Genomic DNA, 20,291 nt, shown 5'->3' on the forward strand with positions numbered 1-20,291 from the left:
CCCGCAGACGAGAGCCACTGCGTCCTGTACTCAGACAGGCAGATTTTCCCAGGAAGGGGGTGAGGAGAAGGCAAGGGCAAGGACAGTCTTGCAGGTGCATCACACCACTTTGCTTCCTGGGGTCTGCCCTACGTACGGCTGTCTCTGCTCTAGCAGGCCCCATGGCCTGGGGTGCCCATCTAAGTCCCGCTGTGTCCCGTATGCATTTCCCCAGCATAGAACTTGCCATCCTGTGCCAGGATTGCTAGTCTTGTCTGTGCTCACCGCTACCATGAAACTCCTTGAGATCTGGTTTGTCCTGTTCCCTGTTGGAACCCAGTACAAAGCCCGGCACATAACAGGTGCTCAATAAATGCTCGTTGAATGGATGGATGGCGCCTCCCCAGATACCCTCAATCAAAGGTAATTTCTCCTAATACCTCTGTGCGACACTGCTCAGATCCTCCACATTTTCATGGGGTTCCTGCAGGTGTCTGTCCCCCTCCCCTCTCCCCCTCCTTCCAAGAGGCGAGGACCCTGTCTCACAGCGTGCATGTCCCCCAGGCCTGCCACGGTGCCACGTAATGGCATGGACGCTCAATGCGTATTTGTTGACTTGGAGGGAGGAGAGTGGGGACAGGATTTCCCTGGCAGCCGAGACCATCCTTCCCTCTGCCCGGCCCCTCCCCCTGCTGCTAGCCAAGGTGCTCAGGCCCAGAAGAGGGTCAAGATCTAGACGCTTCTTTTCAGGGCACTGGGAGTGGCCTCCTGATGGCCAGCTGGGGCCTTGGTTGTTTCATGGTGATTTTCTCAGCTCAGCGGGGAGGTGGGGAGAAACCCGTTAAAGCTGCTTGAGGGAACCTTAATAATGGCAATGCTCTGCAGGGTTTTCTGTTGCATTTTGTTTGGATGAACAGGGGAGCTTCTCAGCTGTTCGAGAGGAGTAAACCAGCTGAGCCTGAGCCTTGGAGAGAGCCTGAGCCATGGACACAAAGCAAAGGCCCCAGTACGTTAGAGTAGGGTTCATAACTAACCTAGGGTCCAGAGACCACCCCCCCACCCCCCTCAGAAAGTCCATGGATCTGATCCAAGGGGTCTATGAATTTGCATAGGAGAAGAGAGCCCATCTTTTTTCCCACCAACTTAGAGCTGACATGTAGTATTTCCTTCCATGTTGAATATAAGCAACAAACCACAGCAGAAGCAGCACCCGAGGCCCCCACCAGCAGAAATCTACAGATGCTTTCGTACCACACTTCTCGCATTTATGCTTATCGCCGTTACAGAATCGTGCTAATGTAACTCAGCACTAGACAGCATTTGATAAAGGGTAATAAAAAAAACACATATTGATATGTGATATACTATGTGAAAAGTTTGCCTTTGAAGGTTTTTAATATTTGTATAGCCATACTTCAATATATCTGGTTTCCTTTGTAGTTCTGTATATATTGTGCGTTTTAAAACATGCTGAAAAGGTGTCCGCGGAATATAAGAATCCCTGGTGAAGAGACAGGCCACTCCAGTCACGGGTGGGGAGGCGGAAAAGGAAGATAGGCAAGTGGGGTTTCTGACAGCCCCCCACAACTTTTGATAGACCCCGTCCCTGGGGCTAAGGCGCTCTGCAGGGGAGGGGTAGTGGGGGCGGGGCCTCTGCGCAAGGCACACGCCCCTCCCCCAGGCTGGCCGCCCCCCCCCCCTCACTGGGGCCTCCTGCACCTCCTCCCCTCCCCAGTCCCGGCCATGATCACCTCCCACCCCAACACCACCATCGCCATCAAGGGTCACGCCAAGGAGCTCAACTGCACAGCCAGGGGTGAGCGGCCCATCATCATCCGCTGGGAGAAGGGGGACACGGTCATCGACCCCGACCGAGTCATGAGGTACGCCATCGCCACCAAGGACAACGGCGATGAGGTTGTCTCCACGCTGAAGGTGAGCAACCACGCCCCGGTCTCAGGGGGACCCCACTCTCTGAAAGTGGGGAGCCCGCAATTTTACTGCTGTATCTATTGGAAGTAGATGGGGATCTGGGAGCCCCTCCCCTCACCCCAAAAAGCACCTTCCCTTTCCTACGTATTTCCCTTCTTCATTGGGGAGCCTCTGCCTTAGAACCTCACTATGCCTCCTTCCTGACAACCCTACAGCCGTTAAATGTGTGGAACCCTCAGCCCTTCTCCCTTTTCTGGAACCCCTGGACTCCATCCTCCCTCCCGGACCCCTCCGCTCCTCCCTCCCTCTGGGACTCCTCAGTCCCTCCCCTTCTCCCTCGACTTTCAGCCCTTCCCTCCCTCGTGAGAGCCCCTCAGCCCCTTTTCCCCACTCTCCTGGGGTCCCTCAGCCCCTGTCTTTCTCCCCCTTGTGCCCCCTCAGCCCCTCCCTGCCTGGACTCCTCCACACCTCCATCCTTGGAACTTTCAGGGAAGAGGAGCCCTTGACAAAGCCCTTGTGGGCCCCTCTCCCAGGAGACGTGGCCTTGCTGCCCCCCACTAGAGTGAGCCCCCTTCAGCAGACCAGCTCTAAAGCACTCTCCCCATTTCCTCCCTCTCTCCCCATCCTCCTGCCCTGCGGGCCACCTCCCAGCTCAAGCCAGCTGACCGTGGGGACTCTGTGTTCTTCAGCTGCCACGCCATCAACTCATATGGGGAGGACCGGGGCTTGATCCAACTCACTGTGCAAGGTACCTGTGCCCCACCGTTCCCAAGCCCTTCCCCGGGGAGCCAGCTGCCTGCTGCCAGCTCCACCTCAAGAACGGGGTCATCACCCACACCGTGGTGGAGGATGATAGGAACTGGCCTCTGAGAAGAGCCTTCCTACGCTCTCCCTTCCGGCCAGAGCGGGGCAGTAAGGGCCCTTCCAGGCACACTTCGGACGGCAAGGTTTACACGGACCGCCGTCACTGTAGAACGCACTGCTGCTTCCAGAAGTGGGGGGCATCTGGGTTTGTGGCCCCGGACCCGGGAGGAGATGAGGGCAGGGAGAGTCAAGCCGGGAAAAGTTGAGAGCTCTTCACGGAGGACAAACAGACTCTCGGGTCAGGGGGATCCCTGCAAGAGGGCCTGCCCTCCCACCGGCCAACGAAGAGACGGGGAACAAAGCAGGAGACCAAGCTTAGGCCCCACTCTGCCTCTGAGCCCCACCGCTGGGCCTCCCCCTGACCCACCTTGCCCTGACCCCGGGTTCAGAGCCCATGGGAAGACCACGGCTGGCACCAATTCCCCGGGACACAGCAGAACCCTGGCCTTCTCTGGAGATAGGCGGGAGGCCATGCTCTCTGCTGCCGTCCTCACTCCTGCTCCTCACTTCCGCTCCCCAGAACCCCCTGACCCCCCAGAGCTGGAGATCCGGGAGGTGAAGGCCCGGAGCATGAACCTGCGCTGGACCCAGCGATTCGACGGGAATAGCATCATCACGGGCTTCGATATTGAATACAAGAACAAATCAGGTAGGGTGAAGGCTCAGCCTACGGTGGCCCTGTGCCCATGCCCTGTCCGTGCCCCCCTGTGGGGGAGTCCTTGGGCCTCAGAGCTGCCCATCTGAGACAAACACACCAGCACCCACCGGGCCACAGGCCCTCGTCTCTCCCTAAGGGCAGGACTCTGGTTGGGCTAAGAGCTCTGTGAGAGGGGCAGACGATGGGACAGTTAATGGGGAGGGAGGAGCGTCAGTCCCTTCTTTCCAGGACTGTCCCTGGGCCAAGGGCGACAAGGTGGTCTGACTTAAAGCAGCTGAAAGGCCCGGAGGCAAAGGGCTATGGGCTGAGTCTGTGGGGTCAGAGACATCATGGATTTGGCTAGTCATCTGGACACTCCTGGTTTGGGATTATGGGAGTGCTTGGGGGTCAGAGAGCTGGACCTTGGTGGTCTGCGGGAGACGGGATCCCCTGGAAAAACCTAGATCTAAGTCTTGTCCTCCTGGTATCCCTTCAGAGCCCTCCCCTGGGACCCTAGCTAGCACCGATGAGGCCGTGAAGCCCTGTGGAGCAGAATGACAGTGGGCCCCGAGGTCTCTGGGGAAATGGGGGACCCGTGGTCAGGTGGCAGGAAATGGCAAAGAGGGGGCCTCAGAGGGGGCGAGAGGCCTGGAGTGGACCAAGCCACAGAGTTGCCGCAGGGGCTCATGCTTATGTCTGTTTGACTCTCTCTGGAAGGTACGTGAGAAATGGGCCACCGGGGTTACCCCCGAGAGGGCGCCTGGGTGGCACCCACGTGGGAATGCGAGGCAAGCCTGCTTCTCACTCTGGCTGCTTCTGGACCTTTTGCGTTCGTTTAAGCCTTTGTCAGCTTTTCAAAAACAATTCAGAAATGGGAAGAGAGAGCCTGGAGAACTCACCCCTCCCCAGCCCCCTTTCCTCTGCCAGCTCCAACTAGTTTTCAGGTCTTCGTGTAGCTCCAAGGTTTTGTTTCTCCTGGGGGCTTCTAGACCCTTCCTTAGCACAGCGCACAGTCAGTGGCTGGCTGGGTGTCCTCTCCTCGGGAAGGACCAAGTCTCAGTCCCTGCTGTGTTCCCAGCACCTGGCACACTGCCCGCCACGGGCTTAGATGCTCGGCAGATGGCTGCTGAGTGAGTCAAAGTGAGACCCAGGAAAGCAAAGTCAGAGTTGCATATTCACCTCTTGAGAAGCAGCTCCGTCCGTGACACCAGGTCAGTCATCTCCGGTACAGGTTTCTCCAGGGAGGCGCCCTGCCCTTGGAAGCTTACTGGCTCGTTGGGCAGAAGAGTCAGGCTGCAGCCGGCCACCCAGGAGTCCATCCCTGAGTGTGGGAAGAGGGTGACAGAGAGGACTGGCTGCCACTATCAGAGGCACCGGGGAAGGCTCTCTCTCGTCCCTGCAGGTGCCACATTGAGAGCTAGGACTTGGGGGTTGGAAGGTGATGGGCCTGGGTTCGGGGAACGGGGAAGGGCAGAGCCCGGAGCAGGTGGAGTTTACCGCAGGGAGTGGCCTGTCTAGCACAGGGCTCTTGGATACAGTCCTTGGGACTAAAACGTGTTCTGGGGCCTCTGGGCTGAGCTTTTTACTTTGCTGGGGAAGGTCACTGAGAGCCACTCTCGATGAGCTCCCAGAGAGAGACTTGGGTAACACGGCACCCTGGAAAGATACATCTGGCGTCCGTGGAAGAATGGGGTTCTGGGAAGTGAGTGGGAGGCTGCGGCTGGGGAGAGGTGGTGAGTGGCCAGGCCTCAGCAGAGACGCGGGGCACGAGGGGAGAGGGGGCTGACTGTGTCCATCTCATACGTCAAGACCTCCTGCGGCTGCCCCAGGAGAGGGTGGGCCTGTAGGCCCAACCCCCGTATGGCACTGCCCGCTCTGTCTCCCTGCCAGGTTGCTATGGCTGGCGGGGCTCTGCCCTGTCATTGTCAGAGGAGGGGAGGGGAGGCCTGGGCTGTCACTCGCACCCCTCCCCGACTGTCCCTTGCAACCGCCTCCCCGCCCTCCTCCCCCATGCTGCCCCATTGCCTACTCCCCCTCCGCGGACCACTCTCTAATGTGTGGCAACCTTTCCCGGGGCCCCACTGAGCAGGGCAAAGCTGAGAACATCACACATCTGGAGAGCAATGCAGGAGGAGAGGGGGGCAGGAAAGATGCTATCTTCAGAGCACATCCATGCCTTGCCCAAGCCCCTCTGGCTCTCCCGCAAGATGAGGGACTGCCATAGCCTACCCCCAAGCCGGGGGTGCTAGGATGGGTGGGCAGAGTGGAGAGGGAGGGGTAATGAAGACGCTCCCTTCAACAAGGGCTTTGCGCCTGTAGGAAAATAAATCACAGGATCAAGAGCAGGGGGTTGCCGACTGGTCCTTTCCCCTACCTTTGGGTGGGACTGCTCCATCCCGGGGGGATGTCTGTCCTGGCATTTAGGAAAGGGGGTTCTGGGGGAGCTGTAGGGAGTCATCCCTGGCATCAGGCAGAAGCCGTGAGCACAGCACAGCTTCCTCGTCTATAAGGTGGGAACGGTAATGCCTATCTCGTGGGATTGTTTTGAGGATTAAAGAGAAGGCATCTACAGGGGCGCCTGGGTGGCTCAGTCGATCGAGTTCCAACTCTTGATCTCAGCTCAGGTCTTGATCTCAGGGTCGCGAGTTCAAGCCCCATGGTGGGCTCCATGCTCGGTGTGAAGCCTGCTTTAAAAGAGAGAGAGAGAGAGAGAGAGAGCATCTAGCACAGGGCTGTCGTAAACCTTTAATAAATGTGAGTTCCTCTCTCCCTTCTAACTCACATACCTCATGTGGCAATTTATAGTCCTATGGGACTCGCAGGCTGAAATATATGTCTGTCAGTCAGCAACATGAACTGAGTGCCAATAATTTTTTGCAGAATCATGCAGCAGCCATGTGGTAGGGAAAGAAAAAGAAATAGAGTGTTGCCCTTGAAGCTTACAGCGCAGTTGGCGTGAGAACATACACTGCGCGCGCGCGCACACACACACACACACACACACACGCACACGCACACACGCACACACGCCTTCAGAATCATTACAAAGCACTATCCAAGCATGTGTAATACTCCGCAAACAGTATTACGTGATAACTGAAAAAGGTATCCTAGGGAACAGATGGGTGACTCAAAGGAAGGAGGGAGCTGTGTGTGTGTGTGTGTGTGTAAGTAGATCTCCTTCCACACAAGGAATAGTAGAACAAGAACAGTTCTTGAAAGCAGAAGACTTGGATTGACCAAGCATCAGAACTGTGTGATCTTTAGCAAGCTACTTTGGACATCTCTTTGTCAAATGGAGACAATAGCATGTAATTCTCAGAATGGCTGTAAGGATTAAACAAGTGTGGAGACTTACGTGGAAGCACTTAGCACAGAGCCTGGCACATCCTTACCCTCCACGGGTCCCTGTCCTGTCCCTCTCTCTCTTCCTCCTGCCCTAGACCACCCCCCGGCTGGGTCTCCCTCCCTCTCTCTTCCTCCTGCCCTAGACCACCCCCAGACCAGGTCCGGACCAGCTGCTCCTGACCCCCTCCTTTGCCTCAGTTTTGTCTTTGCCAGGTTTTCTGCCATGTTGCTCATCGTGCTAATTTTCCAAGGGAAATTACCAAGTCTGCCCTTTCTAAACCATCCCGCTCACGCTGACTTCTCCTGGCCCCGGGCAGCAGAGTAATAATACATGAATGCTGAATGATAAATAGCACCGTCCACACAAATCTATCAGATGGCGCTGTGCAGTTTTAAAAATGCAGACACTACATTTCATTTCTGTTCCCCAAGCAAGGAGCAGGAATGGGTTCTTTGAGGATGGCCCTCCAAGCCCAGAAGGCAGCCTCCTGGTGCGAGCTGTCGGCCACTGTGGGGTGAGCCAGCCTGGTGTGTGCTGTGATGTTCTGTGTTAGCTGGAGTGTGGCTGTGAGAGGGACTGATGCTGGGATGTCGTGTGCGGTCGTCGTGACCCAGGGAACCTCTTCTGGGTGCTGCAGAGAGATTGCCATGGGTGGGGGTGGGGGCGGGGGCTTAGTGCTGTCATGCAAGGAGAAAGTCAGAGATGCAGAATGGATTTATTTCCCAAGTGCAGGCAGCTAAATGCTCCAGATGTGGCTTTTGTCCAAGCTGCTCTCCCTCTACAGCAAATGTGTCTTCTGAAAGACCAGAGGCTCCAGGTCCCCTCCCGGCAAGCAGTCCACAGAGTAGAAGGCTCTGACATCTCCCCAGCCACTTCCTTATTTTTTAAGAAGAATATTTTTGCATCAGAAACCCTTTGATGAAGAAAGGGAGAGAGCGCCCTTAATGAAATATGTTAATCTGGGTAAGCCAGGCTCATATGAAAGGGAATATTAAAACAGACAATATTCGCCAAACCCAGCTCAGTACTCAGAGCTGAAAAGGAAAGAGAAGAAAATAGGGCCCCTAATTTCAGCTATTCAGGGTCAGAGAGATGGCAGTGATCAAGTTTGGAAAATCAGCTAAAGGCCTTCAGATTTGACTCTGATGCATTAGCCTGAAAGGGCTGTGGGGAGAGAGTTTTTATGCCAACATCAAAGATGATTTGGGAACACAAGGTCAAATCCACCTGCAAACGACTGATAAAAGCAGAGAGAAAGGGGCCACTTTCTGGGACCCTCCAGGCCCCAACCCTTCTGTGATTGGCGGCCTAGTGTGGCAGGGAAGGGAAAGGCAAGGTGGGGTATTTATTGTGACTACAAAATGCAGAGGAACTCTGAGTCCAAAGTAAAGGACACACAGTGGCTCGGATCTAACACCAACAGTGGGTTTTAAGTGCCCAGCACATGCCAAGTGGAGACAGGCAAAGCTTTTATACATGGCTCCCGCCTTTAGGGAGCTTAGTGTCTCCTTGGCCAGTTGCTACTGAAACAGTGAGCCCTGTGCGGCAAAGAGGGCTGTAAATGCTGTAGGAGTTCAGACGAAAAGAGTGGAGAAACATGGAGCCCGAAAGGTATACACAAGCCAGATGTTGTAGGGCCTGGGGTCCCGAGAAGAAATTTTGTTTTTGTCTCAAGAGCAAGGAAAAACTATTGGAGAGTTTTATGCAAGGGGACAGCAGTATCAGATTTGTGTTCGAGAAGACCACTCTCAGGGCCGGGACAGTATTCGGCCGGCAGAAAGTGCTTGATCCTATTTGTGGGGTGAAGGATGGCTGCAGCGTGGTGAACACATGGAAGGGGGTGCACAGTAGGTTCTGGGATGTTGTTTCCCTGGTCCAAGGGGGAGGTGACAGTGGCTTGGCTGGGGCGGGGATGGAGATGGAGAGAAATGGAGAGATTTAAGAGATACATGGGACACAAAAGCTATAAGACTTCATAGAAGAGTCTGGAATAACACCCGGCACACCATGCGCCTATTTCCTGAGGTGCGGACGTGAGGAAGGTGATGGGTTTATAGGGGGGATGGTCAAGACTTCTGTCTTGGACATGTTGAATGTGAGCTGCCTTTGAAACATCCAAGAAGAGACGTCAAGTAAACAGTTGGCTGTAAGAATCTTGAGTTCAAAGGAGATGTCCAGCTGGACACAAATCTTCACGTTATCTGTGTATAGATGGAAATAGAAGCCAAATATGGGGAAATTCTGTAAAACGAAAGAAGTCGGACCTAGGGTGGACTGGAAGAACTCCATCTAACCATTAGTGGGAGGGTGGGAAAAATGCACCTGCAAAGCAGAGAGAGGAAAAATAGCCCAAGACGTAAGAGAAAAGCCAGAGAGTGTTTTATCAGGGAAGCCAAGGAAAGAGTATGTCAGGAAAAGGGAGAGGTCCAAGTGTTGAACACTCCCGAAAGGCCAGGTGAAGAATTGGATTTGGTGACGTGGGGGTTGCCGATGCCACGGAGATATAGTGCCGATATCATGGGGGTGTGAAGAGTAAATGGTGAATGTTTACATTGTCCAGCACCACACCTGGTGCATCACAAGTGCTTGGGAATTATTGGCTCTTCTTCTCCACTAGAGTCAGCTGGTGCACCCCACCCCCACACTCTCCTGTGGCCCTGCTAAAGCCAGCAGGTGCACACAATCCACATTAGGGACAGCCCTTGAGCATCTGGGTCTGGTGGCTAGGCAGGCTTATGTTTCTAGGCCCCCATGGGTCTGAAACAATCAGAGAGACAATTCTTGGCAGGCTCTCACCCCCAGGACACTGCACAGAGAGCAAACTAAAACACACCCCAGCCTTCTTGTGGAAAGGACCTATTTACTTGTCCTAGAGCTTCAGCCTAAAGGGCAGGCTTCGGGTTATGACACATCCTAAGACTACCGAAATGTTCTAAGAGAATGTGGGCTAAGGGAATGCCATCCTTGTGCTTTCCCTTGGCCTCACTACAACATACCAGTACATCCCAGGAAGGAGCTCATACACTTGTCTTGACTTTTGCAACTATTGCCAAGGGGACACCTCCAGATGGCCTGGTCTGGAGGCCAGCAGGGTTTGTGATTGCGGTCCCATTGGACAGTATGTATTTGTATACTTTAAAAGCTGCTGTCTAAGAATCTGGCTTCCAGTCAGCCTGAAAGTCAGCAGGTGCTAAGATCCCTCCCTCTGGAACACTGACAGGTCTTGGCACACCCTCAACAACTGGGACCGATCCAGAATAAATCAGGCTGTTTAGACAATCACAAAGGTTCAAGAGACAACCAAGGGCTAGGGCAAGATTAAACAATATGGTTCATCACCTACACAAGGCCACTCCTTCAAGACAAGGGGAGGTGGCTATTTTACCTAATGCACAGAAACAAACACAGAGTCAAGCAAAGTGAAGAAACAGTGGAATATGTTCCACATAAAAGAACAACATAAAACTTTAGGGGGAAAGAACATAATGAAATGGAGGTAAATAAATTACCTGATAACCAGTTCAAAGTAATGGTCATAAAGATGCCCATGGAACTTAGGAGAAGAATGGATGAACACAGAAGACTTCAATAAGGAGACAGAAAATATTAAAAAGTACCAAAGAGAAGTCACAGAGCTGAAGAACACACCAGGGGGTTCAAAGCAGACTAGACAATGCAGAAAAAAGGATCAGTGACCTGGAAGACAGGGCAGTGGAACTCTCCCAGAGTGGCAAAAAGATAAAAGAATTTTTAAAAGTGAAGATAGCTTAAGAGACCTATGCAGCAATATCTAGCAGAGTAACACTCCCACTACAGGGCTCCTGAAGAAGCAACAAATGGGCAAGAAAACTTATTTAAAGTAATAAAGGCTGGGGCACCTGACTGGGTCAGTTGGTAGAGCACTGGACTCTTGACCTTGGGGTCATGAATTCAAGCCCCGCATTGGGTCTAGAGCTCACTTTAATAATAATAAAATTAATAATTAAAATTATTTTAGTTTGATATTTAACTATTATTTATTATTTAATTTATTATTAATAATTTTAATAATAAATTAAAATACAAAAATAAAGTAATAATGGCTGAAAATTTCCCTACCTTGGCAAAAGAAACAAACATCCAGATCCAGGAAGCCCAGAGAGTTCCAGATAAGATAAACCCAAAGAGAGCCACACCAAGACATATTATAATTAAAATGTCAAAAATTAAAGATAAAGGGAGGATCTATAAAGCAGCAAGAGAAAAATAACTTGTTATGTACAGGGGAAAGCCCATAAGATATTAGATTTCTCAGAAACTTTACAGGCCAAAAGGGAGTGGCATGGTATATTCAAAGTGCCAAAGGGAAAAAATTTCCAACCAAGAATACTCTACCCGGCAAGGTTATCATTTGGAATTGAAGGAGAGACCAAGAGTTTTCCAGACAAGCAAAGTTAAATGAGTTCATCACCACTAAATTGATCTTACAACAAATGGTAAAGGGACTTCATTAAGCTGAAGAGAAAGGGCACTAAATAGTAACAAGAAAACATACAAAAGTAAAAATCTCACTGGTAAAGGTAAATATATAGTAAATATAGTGGGTTAATCACTCATACGGCTAGTGTGAAGGTTAAAAGACAAAAGTAGTAAAAAATGCGTAACTACAATAATTAGTTAATGGACACACAAAAAGATGTGAAGTGTGTCATCAAAATCATACAACAGGAGGAATAAATAAGATAGAGTTTTAGAATGCATTCAAACGTAAGTTGCTCTCAGGTTAAAATAAACTATTATACATATAGGCTATTCTGTGTGAGCCTCATAGTGAAAACCTAGGTACACAAGAGAAAATGAGAAAAGAATTTAAGCACAGCATTAAAGAAACTCATCAAACCACAAGTGAAGAGAGCAAAAGAAGAAACAGAAAGGAACTACAAAACAGGCAGAAAACAATTAACAGAGTGGCATTAGTAAGTACATACTTATCAATGATTATAGGCATACATCGGAGATACTTGCAGATCACCAAGAGAAAGAAAGTCAGATGAACTTTTTGGTTTCCCAGTGCATATAAAAGTTACGTGTACACTATTCTGTAGTCTATTAAGTGTGCAATAGCATTATGTTCGGAGAAAAAAAAAAACTATGTACCTTAATTTTAAAATAGTTTATTGTAGGGGAGCCTGGGTGGCTCAGTCAGTTAAGCCTCTGACTCTTGATTTCGGCTCAGGTCACGATCTCATGGTTTGTGAGTTTGAGTCCCGCATCTGGCTCTGCACTGACAACACAGAGCCTGCTTGGGACTCTCTCTCTCCTCTCTCTCTCTGCTCTTCCCCTGCTAGTGCTCGCCCGCGCTCTCTCTCTCTCTCTCTCTCAAAATAAATAAACAAACATTTTAAAAAATAATTTATTGTAAAAAAAACGCATACTATCATCTGAGCTTTCAATGAGTCATAATCTTTTTGCTGGTGGAGGGTCCTGCCTCAATGGTGGTGATGCCTGCTGATCAGAGTGGTGGTTGCTGAAGGTTGGGGTGGCTGCAGCCATTTCTTAAAATAAGACAGTAAAGTTTTCCACATCAGCAGACTCTCCCTTTCACGAGTGATTTCTCTGTAGCAGGTGATGCTGTTTGATAGCATTTTACCCACAGTAGAATTTCTCTCAGAATGGGCATCCAGTCTCTCAAACCCTTTATCAGCTAAGTTTATGTCATATTCTAAATCCTTTGCTGTCGCTTCAGCAGTCTTCAGAGTGTCTCTCCCAGGAGTAGATTCCATCTCAAGAAACCGCTTTCTTGGGGCACCTGGGTGGCTCAGTCAGTAAGCGTCTTCGCTCGAGTCATGGTCTCGCGGTTCGTGAGTTCAAGCCCTGAATCAGGCTCTCTGCTGTCAGCACAGAGCCCACTCTGGATTCTCTGTTTCCTCCCACCTCTCTCTCTGCCCCTACCCTGCTCACCCTCTCTTTCCCAAAAATCAGTAAAACATTTAAAGAAATTTAAAAAAAGAAACCACTTACTTTGCTTCTCCATAAGAAGCAACTCCTCATTCATTCAAGTTTTATCCTGAAATGGCGGCCATGCAGTCTCCTCTTCCTTCAGGTTCCGCTTCTGATTCTAGTTCTCTTGTTATTTCCACCACACCTGCAGCCTCTTCCTCCACTGAAGCCTTGAACCCCTCAAAGTCCACGCGAGGGTGGCAATCAGCTTCTTCCAAATCCCTATTAATGTTGATATTTTGACCTCTTCCCATGAATCACAAATGTTCTTGAATGGCTTGTAGAATGGCAAATCCTTTCCGGAAGATTTTCAATTTACTTTGCTCAGATCCATCAGAGGAATCACTATCTGTGGCAGCTATAGCCTTATGAAATGTATTTCTTAAAATAATAAGACTTGAAAGTCGAAATGACGCCTTGATCCATGGGCTGCAGAAAGGATATCGTGTTAGCAGGTGTGAAGATGGCAACTGTTGTACATCTCCATCGGACCTCTTGTCAGGTGCATTGTCATCGAGCAGTAATATTTTGAAAGAAATCTTTTTTTCTGAGCAGTAGGTCTCAACAGTGGGCTTAAAATATTCAGCAAACCATGTTAGAAACAGATGTGCTAGCATCCAGGCTTTGTTGTCCCATTTATACAGCATAGGCGATGTAGATTTAGCATAATTCTTAAGGGACCTAGGATTTTTGGAATGTTAAATGAGCATCGGCTTCAACTTTAAGTCACCAGCTGCATTAGCCCCTAACAAGACAATCAACCTGTCCTTTGAAGCTTTGAAGCCAGACACTGACTTCCCCTCTCTAGCTATGAAAGTCCGAGGTGGCATCTTCCAATAGAAGGCTGTTTTATCTACACTGAAAATCTGTTGGTCAGTGTAACCACCTTCATTAATTCTCTTATCCGGATCTTCTGGATAACTTGCTGCAGCTTCTACATCAGCACTTGCTGCCTTGCCTAATACTCTTATGTTATGGAGACAATTTCTTTCCTTAAACCTCATGAACCAGCCTCTGCAAGCTTCAGGCTTTTCTTCTTCTGCCTCCTCACTGCTCTCAGCCTTCAAAGAATTGAACACACAAGAAATAATAAATGTTGGCAAGGATGTGGGAAAAAGGGGAACCTTCTTGCACTGTTGGTGAGAATGTAAATTGCTGCAGCCACTATGGAAAACAGTGTGGAAGTTTCTCAAAAAATTGAAACAAGAATTATTGTTTGATTCAGCAACTCCACTTCTAGGTATTTATCCAAAGAAACCAAAAATACTAATTCAAAAATATGTATGCACCCCTACGTTCGTTGCCACATGATTTACGATAGCTTAAGATATGGAAGCAACCTCAGTCCATTAATAAATGAATGGATGAAGAAAGATGTGGGATGTATTTACACACGCACACGCACACACAGTGGAATATTACTCAGCCATAAAAAAGAGTGGAATTTTGCCATTTGCAACAACACAGAGTGGACCTGGAGGGTATTATGCTAAGTGAAATAAGTCAGAAAAAGGATAAATACCACATGATTTCACTTATATGTAGAATTTAAAAAAAACACACATAATAAACTTTGTAGGTGTAGAGAACAGACTGGTGGTTGCCAGAGGGAAGGGGTTTTGAGAGTGGGTGAAATGCGGGAAGGACGTCAGGAAGTACAAACTTCCAGTTGTAAAATAAATGAGTCACGGGGAAGTAATGTACAGCATGGTGACTGTGGACAATAATATTGCATTGGATGTTTAAAAGTTGCTAAGATGTGGAGCCCCCAGGTGGCTTAGTGAGTTAAGCATCCGACTCTTGATTTCAGCTCAGGTCGTGATCTCACATTTTATGCGACAGAGCCCCACCCGTCTCTGCACTAACAGCATGGAGCCCACTTGGGATTCCCTCACTCCTCTCTCTCTCTCTCTCTCTGCCCTTCTCCTTGCACTTTCTCTCTCAAAATACATAAATAAACTTATTTTTAAAAAGTTGCTAAGAGACTAAATGATGAGGATTCTCATCATAAGAAGAAAACTTTGTAACTTTGTACGGTGACAGATAGTGACTAGACTTAAGGTAGTGACCACTTCACAATGTATGTAAGTACTGAATCATTATGTTGTACACCTGAAACTAATATAATGTTATATGTCAATTATACTTCAATAAAAGAAAGAATTCTGTGAGGTAAATGGATGCATGAAACTCTTGTACTGTTGAGGACCTGGGGCACATAGACTTGAAATTTCTAAAGTTAGTTCTTACAAAGAACATGGAAATTTCAAAGTGGAATGGGAGATTCGGTTTGCTCATTTTAAGGAGGTGCGTTGTGCCACAAGGAAATTACTGTCTGAACCTTGGAGGGTCGTGTGTGAAGCCTCCACAGGATTGGAAATGACTCAGCAGAGCACGTGTGATACCTGTCTCCCGTGTTTCTGGGATTTCTGAACCAAATCCCCGCTAGCTCGACCGTTTCCCTTGCAAATTTCTTACACGAGGCAGAAGCAGAACTTTAAAAATGCCTTAACGTAGAATTCCTCAGAAGTGTGCCCAGATTTTCCCAGGCCCCTAAAAGTGATGGAAAAGCAGCCTCACAGTTCCAGGGGACAACTTTGGGCCTCAATGTGAACGTGACAGAAGTCCACTGGAGCAGAAGATGCCTGGAGGGTTGGGGAGGAGTCTCCCTCTGTGACAGCAGCAGAAAACTTAGGTGTCTCAAAAATCATTTCCATTGAAACAAATCTTCCCAAACCATATGTTAAGGTCTGGCTTCCTCTGTGACCTCTGACCTCTCACCTGTGTCCTTCGCTTCAATCACTCTCGCCCACCCGGCTGTGTTGGCTTTTGTCTCCTTCCTCCTCACATCCCACGGCTCCTTCTTTTGCTCCAAAAAGGTGACCAGGTTGAGGTTAGAGACAGTAAGCCTGTTTATTAGAAAAAGGGACATGGGTTTTGCTGGAGATTCTCCAGTTTCCAATCCAGTGTTGTGCCTGGGTGAGAAGAGAGGACATTGTAGGATGTTAGAATATTCTAGAACGTGATGTCCCAAAATACTGTTTTCTGACAGCACCTTTACTGTTGCTAGTATAGTAAAAACTTTAGATCCTAAGTTCCACTTCTAAGTATTTCTGGGTCAAATCTAAGGGGTGGAAATTGGATATTAAGATGGGGGCCACAATAGTTTATGCCACTGAATGTATAGAATTACCACTAATCTCAAGTAAAGGGTGTAGGTTACCTCAGGAAAGATGAAGTTTAAAGGCATGATGAAACACCATGAAGTCATTCTTCACCAAAAAAACCCCTAATTCCATCCTTGAAAGCAGGGATCTGAAACTCTGTCACAGGAACTGGAAGCTCCAAGAGAGATTCTACAAACAGCGGAGCCAAGAGCTGGAGGATAGACTAGAAGTTTCTGGGGGGAAGTCTTCCTCGCCTACAGAGGCCAGGTTCCTGCAGTTCAGCAGCATCACATCCCTGTACAATTCCTGCTCTGCATGAGACGGTTCTATGTCTACACCCCTGAATGTCAGCCGTCCTTGAAACACAAAACAATCTACTACGTGGCCATGGGCAGAGTTCATAATCTGACCCAAGATGAGACCAGAGAGCTAAGAGAACTGGTGGTGACTTAGGAGAGTGTCCTGCATTATCCAGTAAGATCATTTTTTGCACGGTAACGTTCTCCAGCTCTGGGGAAAGAAGATACCATTTGCTCCATGAAAACCACTGTGGAGCCTCTATTTTTCTGGATGATAAATTATAAAATTAAGGCATCAACACAGGCATACACATTTTTGAGTGCGGTATTTATGGCATACAGGATAAATTGTGTATACGTCTCAAATGGAAAAGTTATGGTGAGTCAGAAGTGTGCTTCTCAAATTTTAATGTGTGCAGAAACAAAATGGAGCCCTTGTAAAAATGCAGACTCTCTCTAGTTCACTTCTGGGGCAGGACCTGGGTTTCCACATTTTTAACAAGCTCATTTTTAACTAGTGGACACCAATGTCTGTGGTCCAATGAAAGGGTTGTATGGAATTTACAGGCCTAATAGGATCGTGAGCATAGCAACAACAAACCCTTTCGAAAATTTACTATGTACCGCGTATCTTTCTAACAGTTTTTTATATATGAATGCATGGACCACATAAATAATCTGAGAATAATAATATTATTCTTCCTCTTTTATGAGAATATTTTGTCAAACATCCAGTAAATGGTAAAGCTCGGGTTTTACTCCAATTTATCTTAACTAGAATTTATCTGAAAAGAACACAGAACAATACGCAGAGACAGCCCTAATGAATGTTTATAGCAGTTTCTGTGACTGAGAAGAATAATAGAAACACGTTAAGAAGGTAACAAGAAAGAATGAATCAAATAATGTTAACATTTTATGCACATAAACATACATAAAAATAGGAAGTATGCATACACGAGAAGTGATAGAGACCAAATTTTCATGTCAGCGAAACCAAGATTATTTTCAATTGTGTAAATCTTGTAAATCTATATTTGGATGCTGCTCTTTGTATTTTGTAAACACACTAGGGAGATGAACACACACACTGAGATAAAATGAGTTAGAGCAATCGTTTCCAAGTCTCCTATTTCTTTGAAAATTTGTATCATTTGCGCTGAGCTATATTCTAGAAACTTAACACACTTGACATGCGTTAATAATATGATTCTTGTAGACTTTTTTTTGAAAATACAAAGAAGTAATAAAGAAGAGAATGTCTGTGACATGAATGTGTGAACTATAATGGAAACAGAGGACCGAGGCCTGATGGATTAAAACCCCGGTTTGCAAAGGCTAGTATCTCCAAGGAAACAAAAGTGACAGCCTTCATTTTCCAAAGCAAACTACAAGCAAAGAGAAACTAAGAAGACAATGTGATGGTTTATATACCTCTCTCAGTAAATCCCTCCGACGCCTTTACTAATGATAGAGGGGGACGTATTAACTTTAGATAATAAGTAGAGGAATCTGACGGAGGGCCACCTAAGCTAAGTGAGCAATGTTAACATCCACTGTCCTGGGACAAATCGATAGCAGGTGACTCACACACAGAGGGACACGTTATCGCTGCTGTGATATTGGTAAAAATGAGGAACCAATAACCTGAATCTATTGTGAAGAAAATGTCGGTTTTATGTATATTTCCATCCACAGTACCTCCCGTGTTAATGTTTCTTACCAATATAGAGAGCAAGTCTCGTCTAATAATATGTATATGCAAATATATATATTTTTTTCCTTAGTCTCTCTGTGTTCAGACACATCATGTGGGCCTCCTCCCTCACTGACTCGTGGTTAATGTCCCTCTCCCATAAACACGGGCAAATTGAGTACGAGGTGTGAGCTGGCATCAGCTCCCAGGATGCCACAGAGAGAGGTGTAGCCCATTCCCTCCCAAACCAAAGAGGTGTCCGCAGCAGGTAGGAGCCATCGTATTTGCAACCCTGGCTTAACCTGCCAGCCACAGAGTGACTCTCTGGGTGGTTGGGGTGTTTTTAAAAGACAAGGAGAAAATAATGTGCTTCTGAGCATCCACAGCCTGCCATTTGTGACTTTGGCTCATGAAACCAAAGAATTAAATGCAAAGCTGCAGATGGGGAGCTGGGCCGGTGCCCTCCACAGATGCCGAGCCTCTGAAGCTAGAAGTGGTGTTTTGAAAACCATCAAGACCTCAATTAACCAGAATCTGAGGGCATGGGTTAGTCTCTTCTGGTGAACTGATTTATCAGGTATAAGCCCTTTTTTAAAGGGGCGGGGGGGGGGGGCGGGAATCTTCCTAACAGTCTTTCTAGAATATGCTTGCCTCCTCTCCTGTTCTAGGGATTAAACAGCAGTGAATGCAATTTAATCTTTTCTACTGAGAATTTTCAGGATCCTCTACTGTGGATTTAAAAGGCGTAGAAAATTAGACTGAATAGTGACATCAGGACATGCCCCGGGAAGATTTTTAAGCCTTACTATCAGCTTGTTTCCTTGTGCTCTGCCTTTTTTTCTTTTTAAAGTGAAGGGCCAATAAAGTAATCTAGTTATGAATTCTGGGTTTGGAAGATCCTAGCTGAGGCTTTGCTGTAACTGCAACCCCTTCCCATTTTTCTTGGGAATCCCCCAGTAGAGGCACAGCAAAAATATATCGAATGAATGACTGGGTTCCTCTGGACATGCAGAATGTTTACTGTCACAGTATTCCTGTGTGGCATTTTTCACTTGCTAAACAGCCCTGGAATGGCCTGCCAGTCCCCTTGGATGAATCGGGAACATGTTAATCTCTTTGTTGGCTCCTGACCTTAAAGACTCAGAGAGCATTCTCCTGCTAGTGAGCAAGAGGGTAAGGTTTGGGCTGGGGACTCTGGCACTCAGTCTGTCCCCCCAAAGACCAAGTGGCACTCAAGACCACCACCACACAAGTGCACAAAGAAACGAAATACAGAGGCATACACAGAAGGAAAAAGGGGGAGACTTGGCTTCACCCGTGGCCCTGGGTTGATAGGTATCTCACGGTTACAACTGGTCACTGATGTGGTGTGGGAGACCGGGAAGGAGGGCACTGGCTAATCACACCCTTAAGGATAGCGAGCAAATGGGGATCTTGAAAGGGACCTTGAGGAGCATATTGTTTGACCCCTCTCTGAGGCTTAAACTCACAAGCTGGCTCAGGTTCTCCGGCATCCCTTGGTCTCCTTGAGTTTCATGGAACAGAATCCTTGTACTCTCTGTGAGGTGGTTAAGGCCTGTGCCCTCTGGCTGTAGTCTGTGTGAGCTGGCCCTCCTCTGGGCATCACAGTGGAGATTGGGATGTGCTCGTGCTTGAGGCTGGGGAAGGGCTGTGAGGTTTTCCCGGCTGTGGTTTGAAATGGGTGCTCTCTCTCCAGATTCCTGGGACTTCAAGCAGTCCACACGCAACATCTCCCCCACCATCAACCAGGCCAACATCGTGGACTTGCACCCAGCCTCTGTGTACAGCATCCGCATGTACTCCTTCAACAAGATTGGCCGCAGCGAGCCGAGCAAAGAGCTCACCATTAGCACCGAGGAGGCCGGTGAGCACTCTGGCCTTGTGGCTCTTTCCCGTGACCTTGGGGATCAGGGCCATCTGAGGTCCACACCCACCCTGTCCACTGACAGTGGGCTTACAATTAGAACAGGGAAGGAGAGATCCCAAGGTATTTGTTTGTGTCTGCCTTTGGATCATTGGAGGCTCTTAGGTTTGACCTTTTCCAGATGGAGTTCTAGACACTGGGCTTTGGGGAGCTGTCCATGGTTCTTACCCACTCCTCTGGCCCCAGCCTGTCTGGAAAGGGTGGAGCACTAGTGCCCTGTATTATTTTCTGTGACCTTTGTTTTGGAGTTTTTCTGAAAACTTAAACAAGCTTTCTCTCCCTATATGTTCTCCTGCTATTGCAAAATAGAAAACAATACCAAAAGTACATGTCACATATATGTGCAGCTTTACAAATAATAATAAACCGGGGCACCTGGGTGGCTCAGTCGGTTAAGCATCTGACTTCAGCTCCGGTCATGATCTCTCAGTTCGTGAGTTCGAG

At 48.3% G+C, this 20,291-nt stretch overlaps 1 protein-coding gene across 2 annotated transcripts in view; it reads left to right on the plus strand.

The window, feature by feature from the left end:
• The window catches only part of DSCAML1 (DS cell adhesion molecule like 1), a 349,712-nt gene that overhangs the window by 289,136 nt on the left and 40,285 nt on the right, over positions 1-20,291 (plus strand). For both annotated transcript variants that reach the window (XM_086679019.1, XM_086679020.1), the window contains 4 exons: positions 1,715-1,914; positions 2,563-2,659; positions 3,296-3,424; positions 19,620-19,787. In XM_086679019.1, the coding sequence (XP_086535145.1) occupies positions 1,715-1,914; positions 2,563-2,659; positions 3,296-3,424; positions 19,620-19,787 (594 nt within the window). The remainder of the gene's footprint in view (positions 1-1,714; positions 1,915-2,562; positions 2,660-3,295; positions 3,425-19,619; positions 19,788-20,291) is intronic.

The sequence above is a fragment of the Puma concolor genome, chromosome D1 (assembly GCF_028749965.1).
Source record: "Puma concolor isolate L17-30 chromosome D1, mPumCon1.1.hap2, whole genome shotgun sequence".
In the NCBI taxonomy this organism is placed as follows: domain Eukaryota; kingdom Metazoa; phylum Chordata; class Mammalia; order Carnivora; family Felidae; genus Puma; species Puma concolor.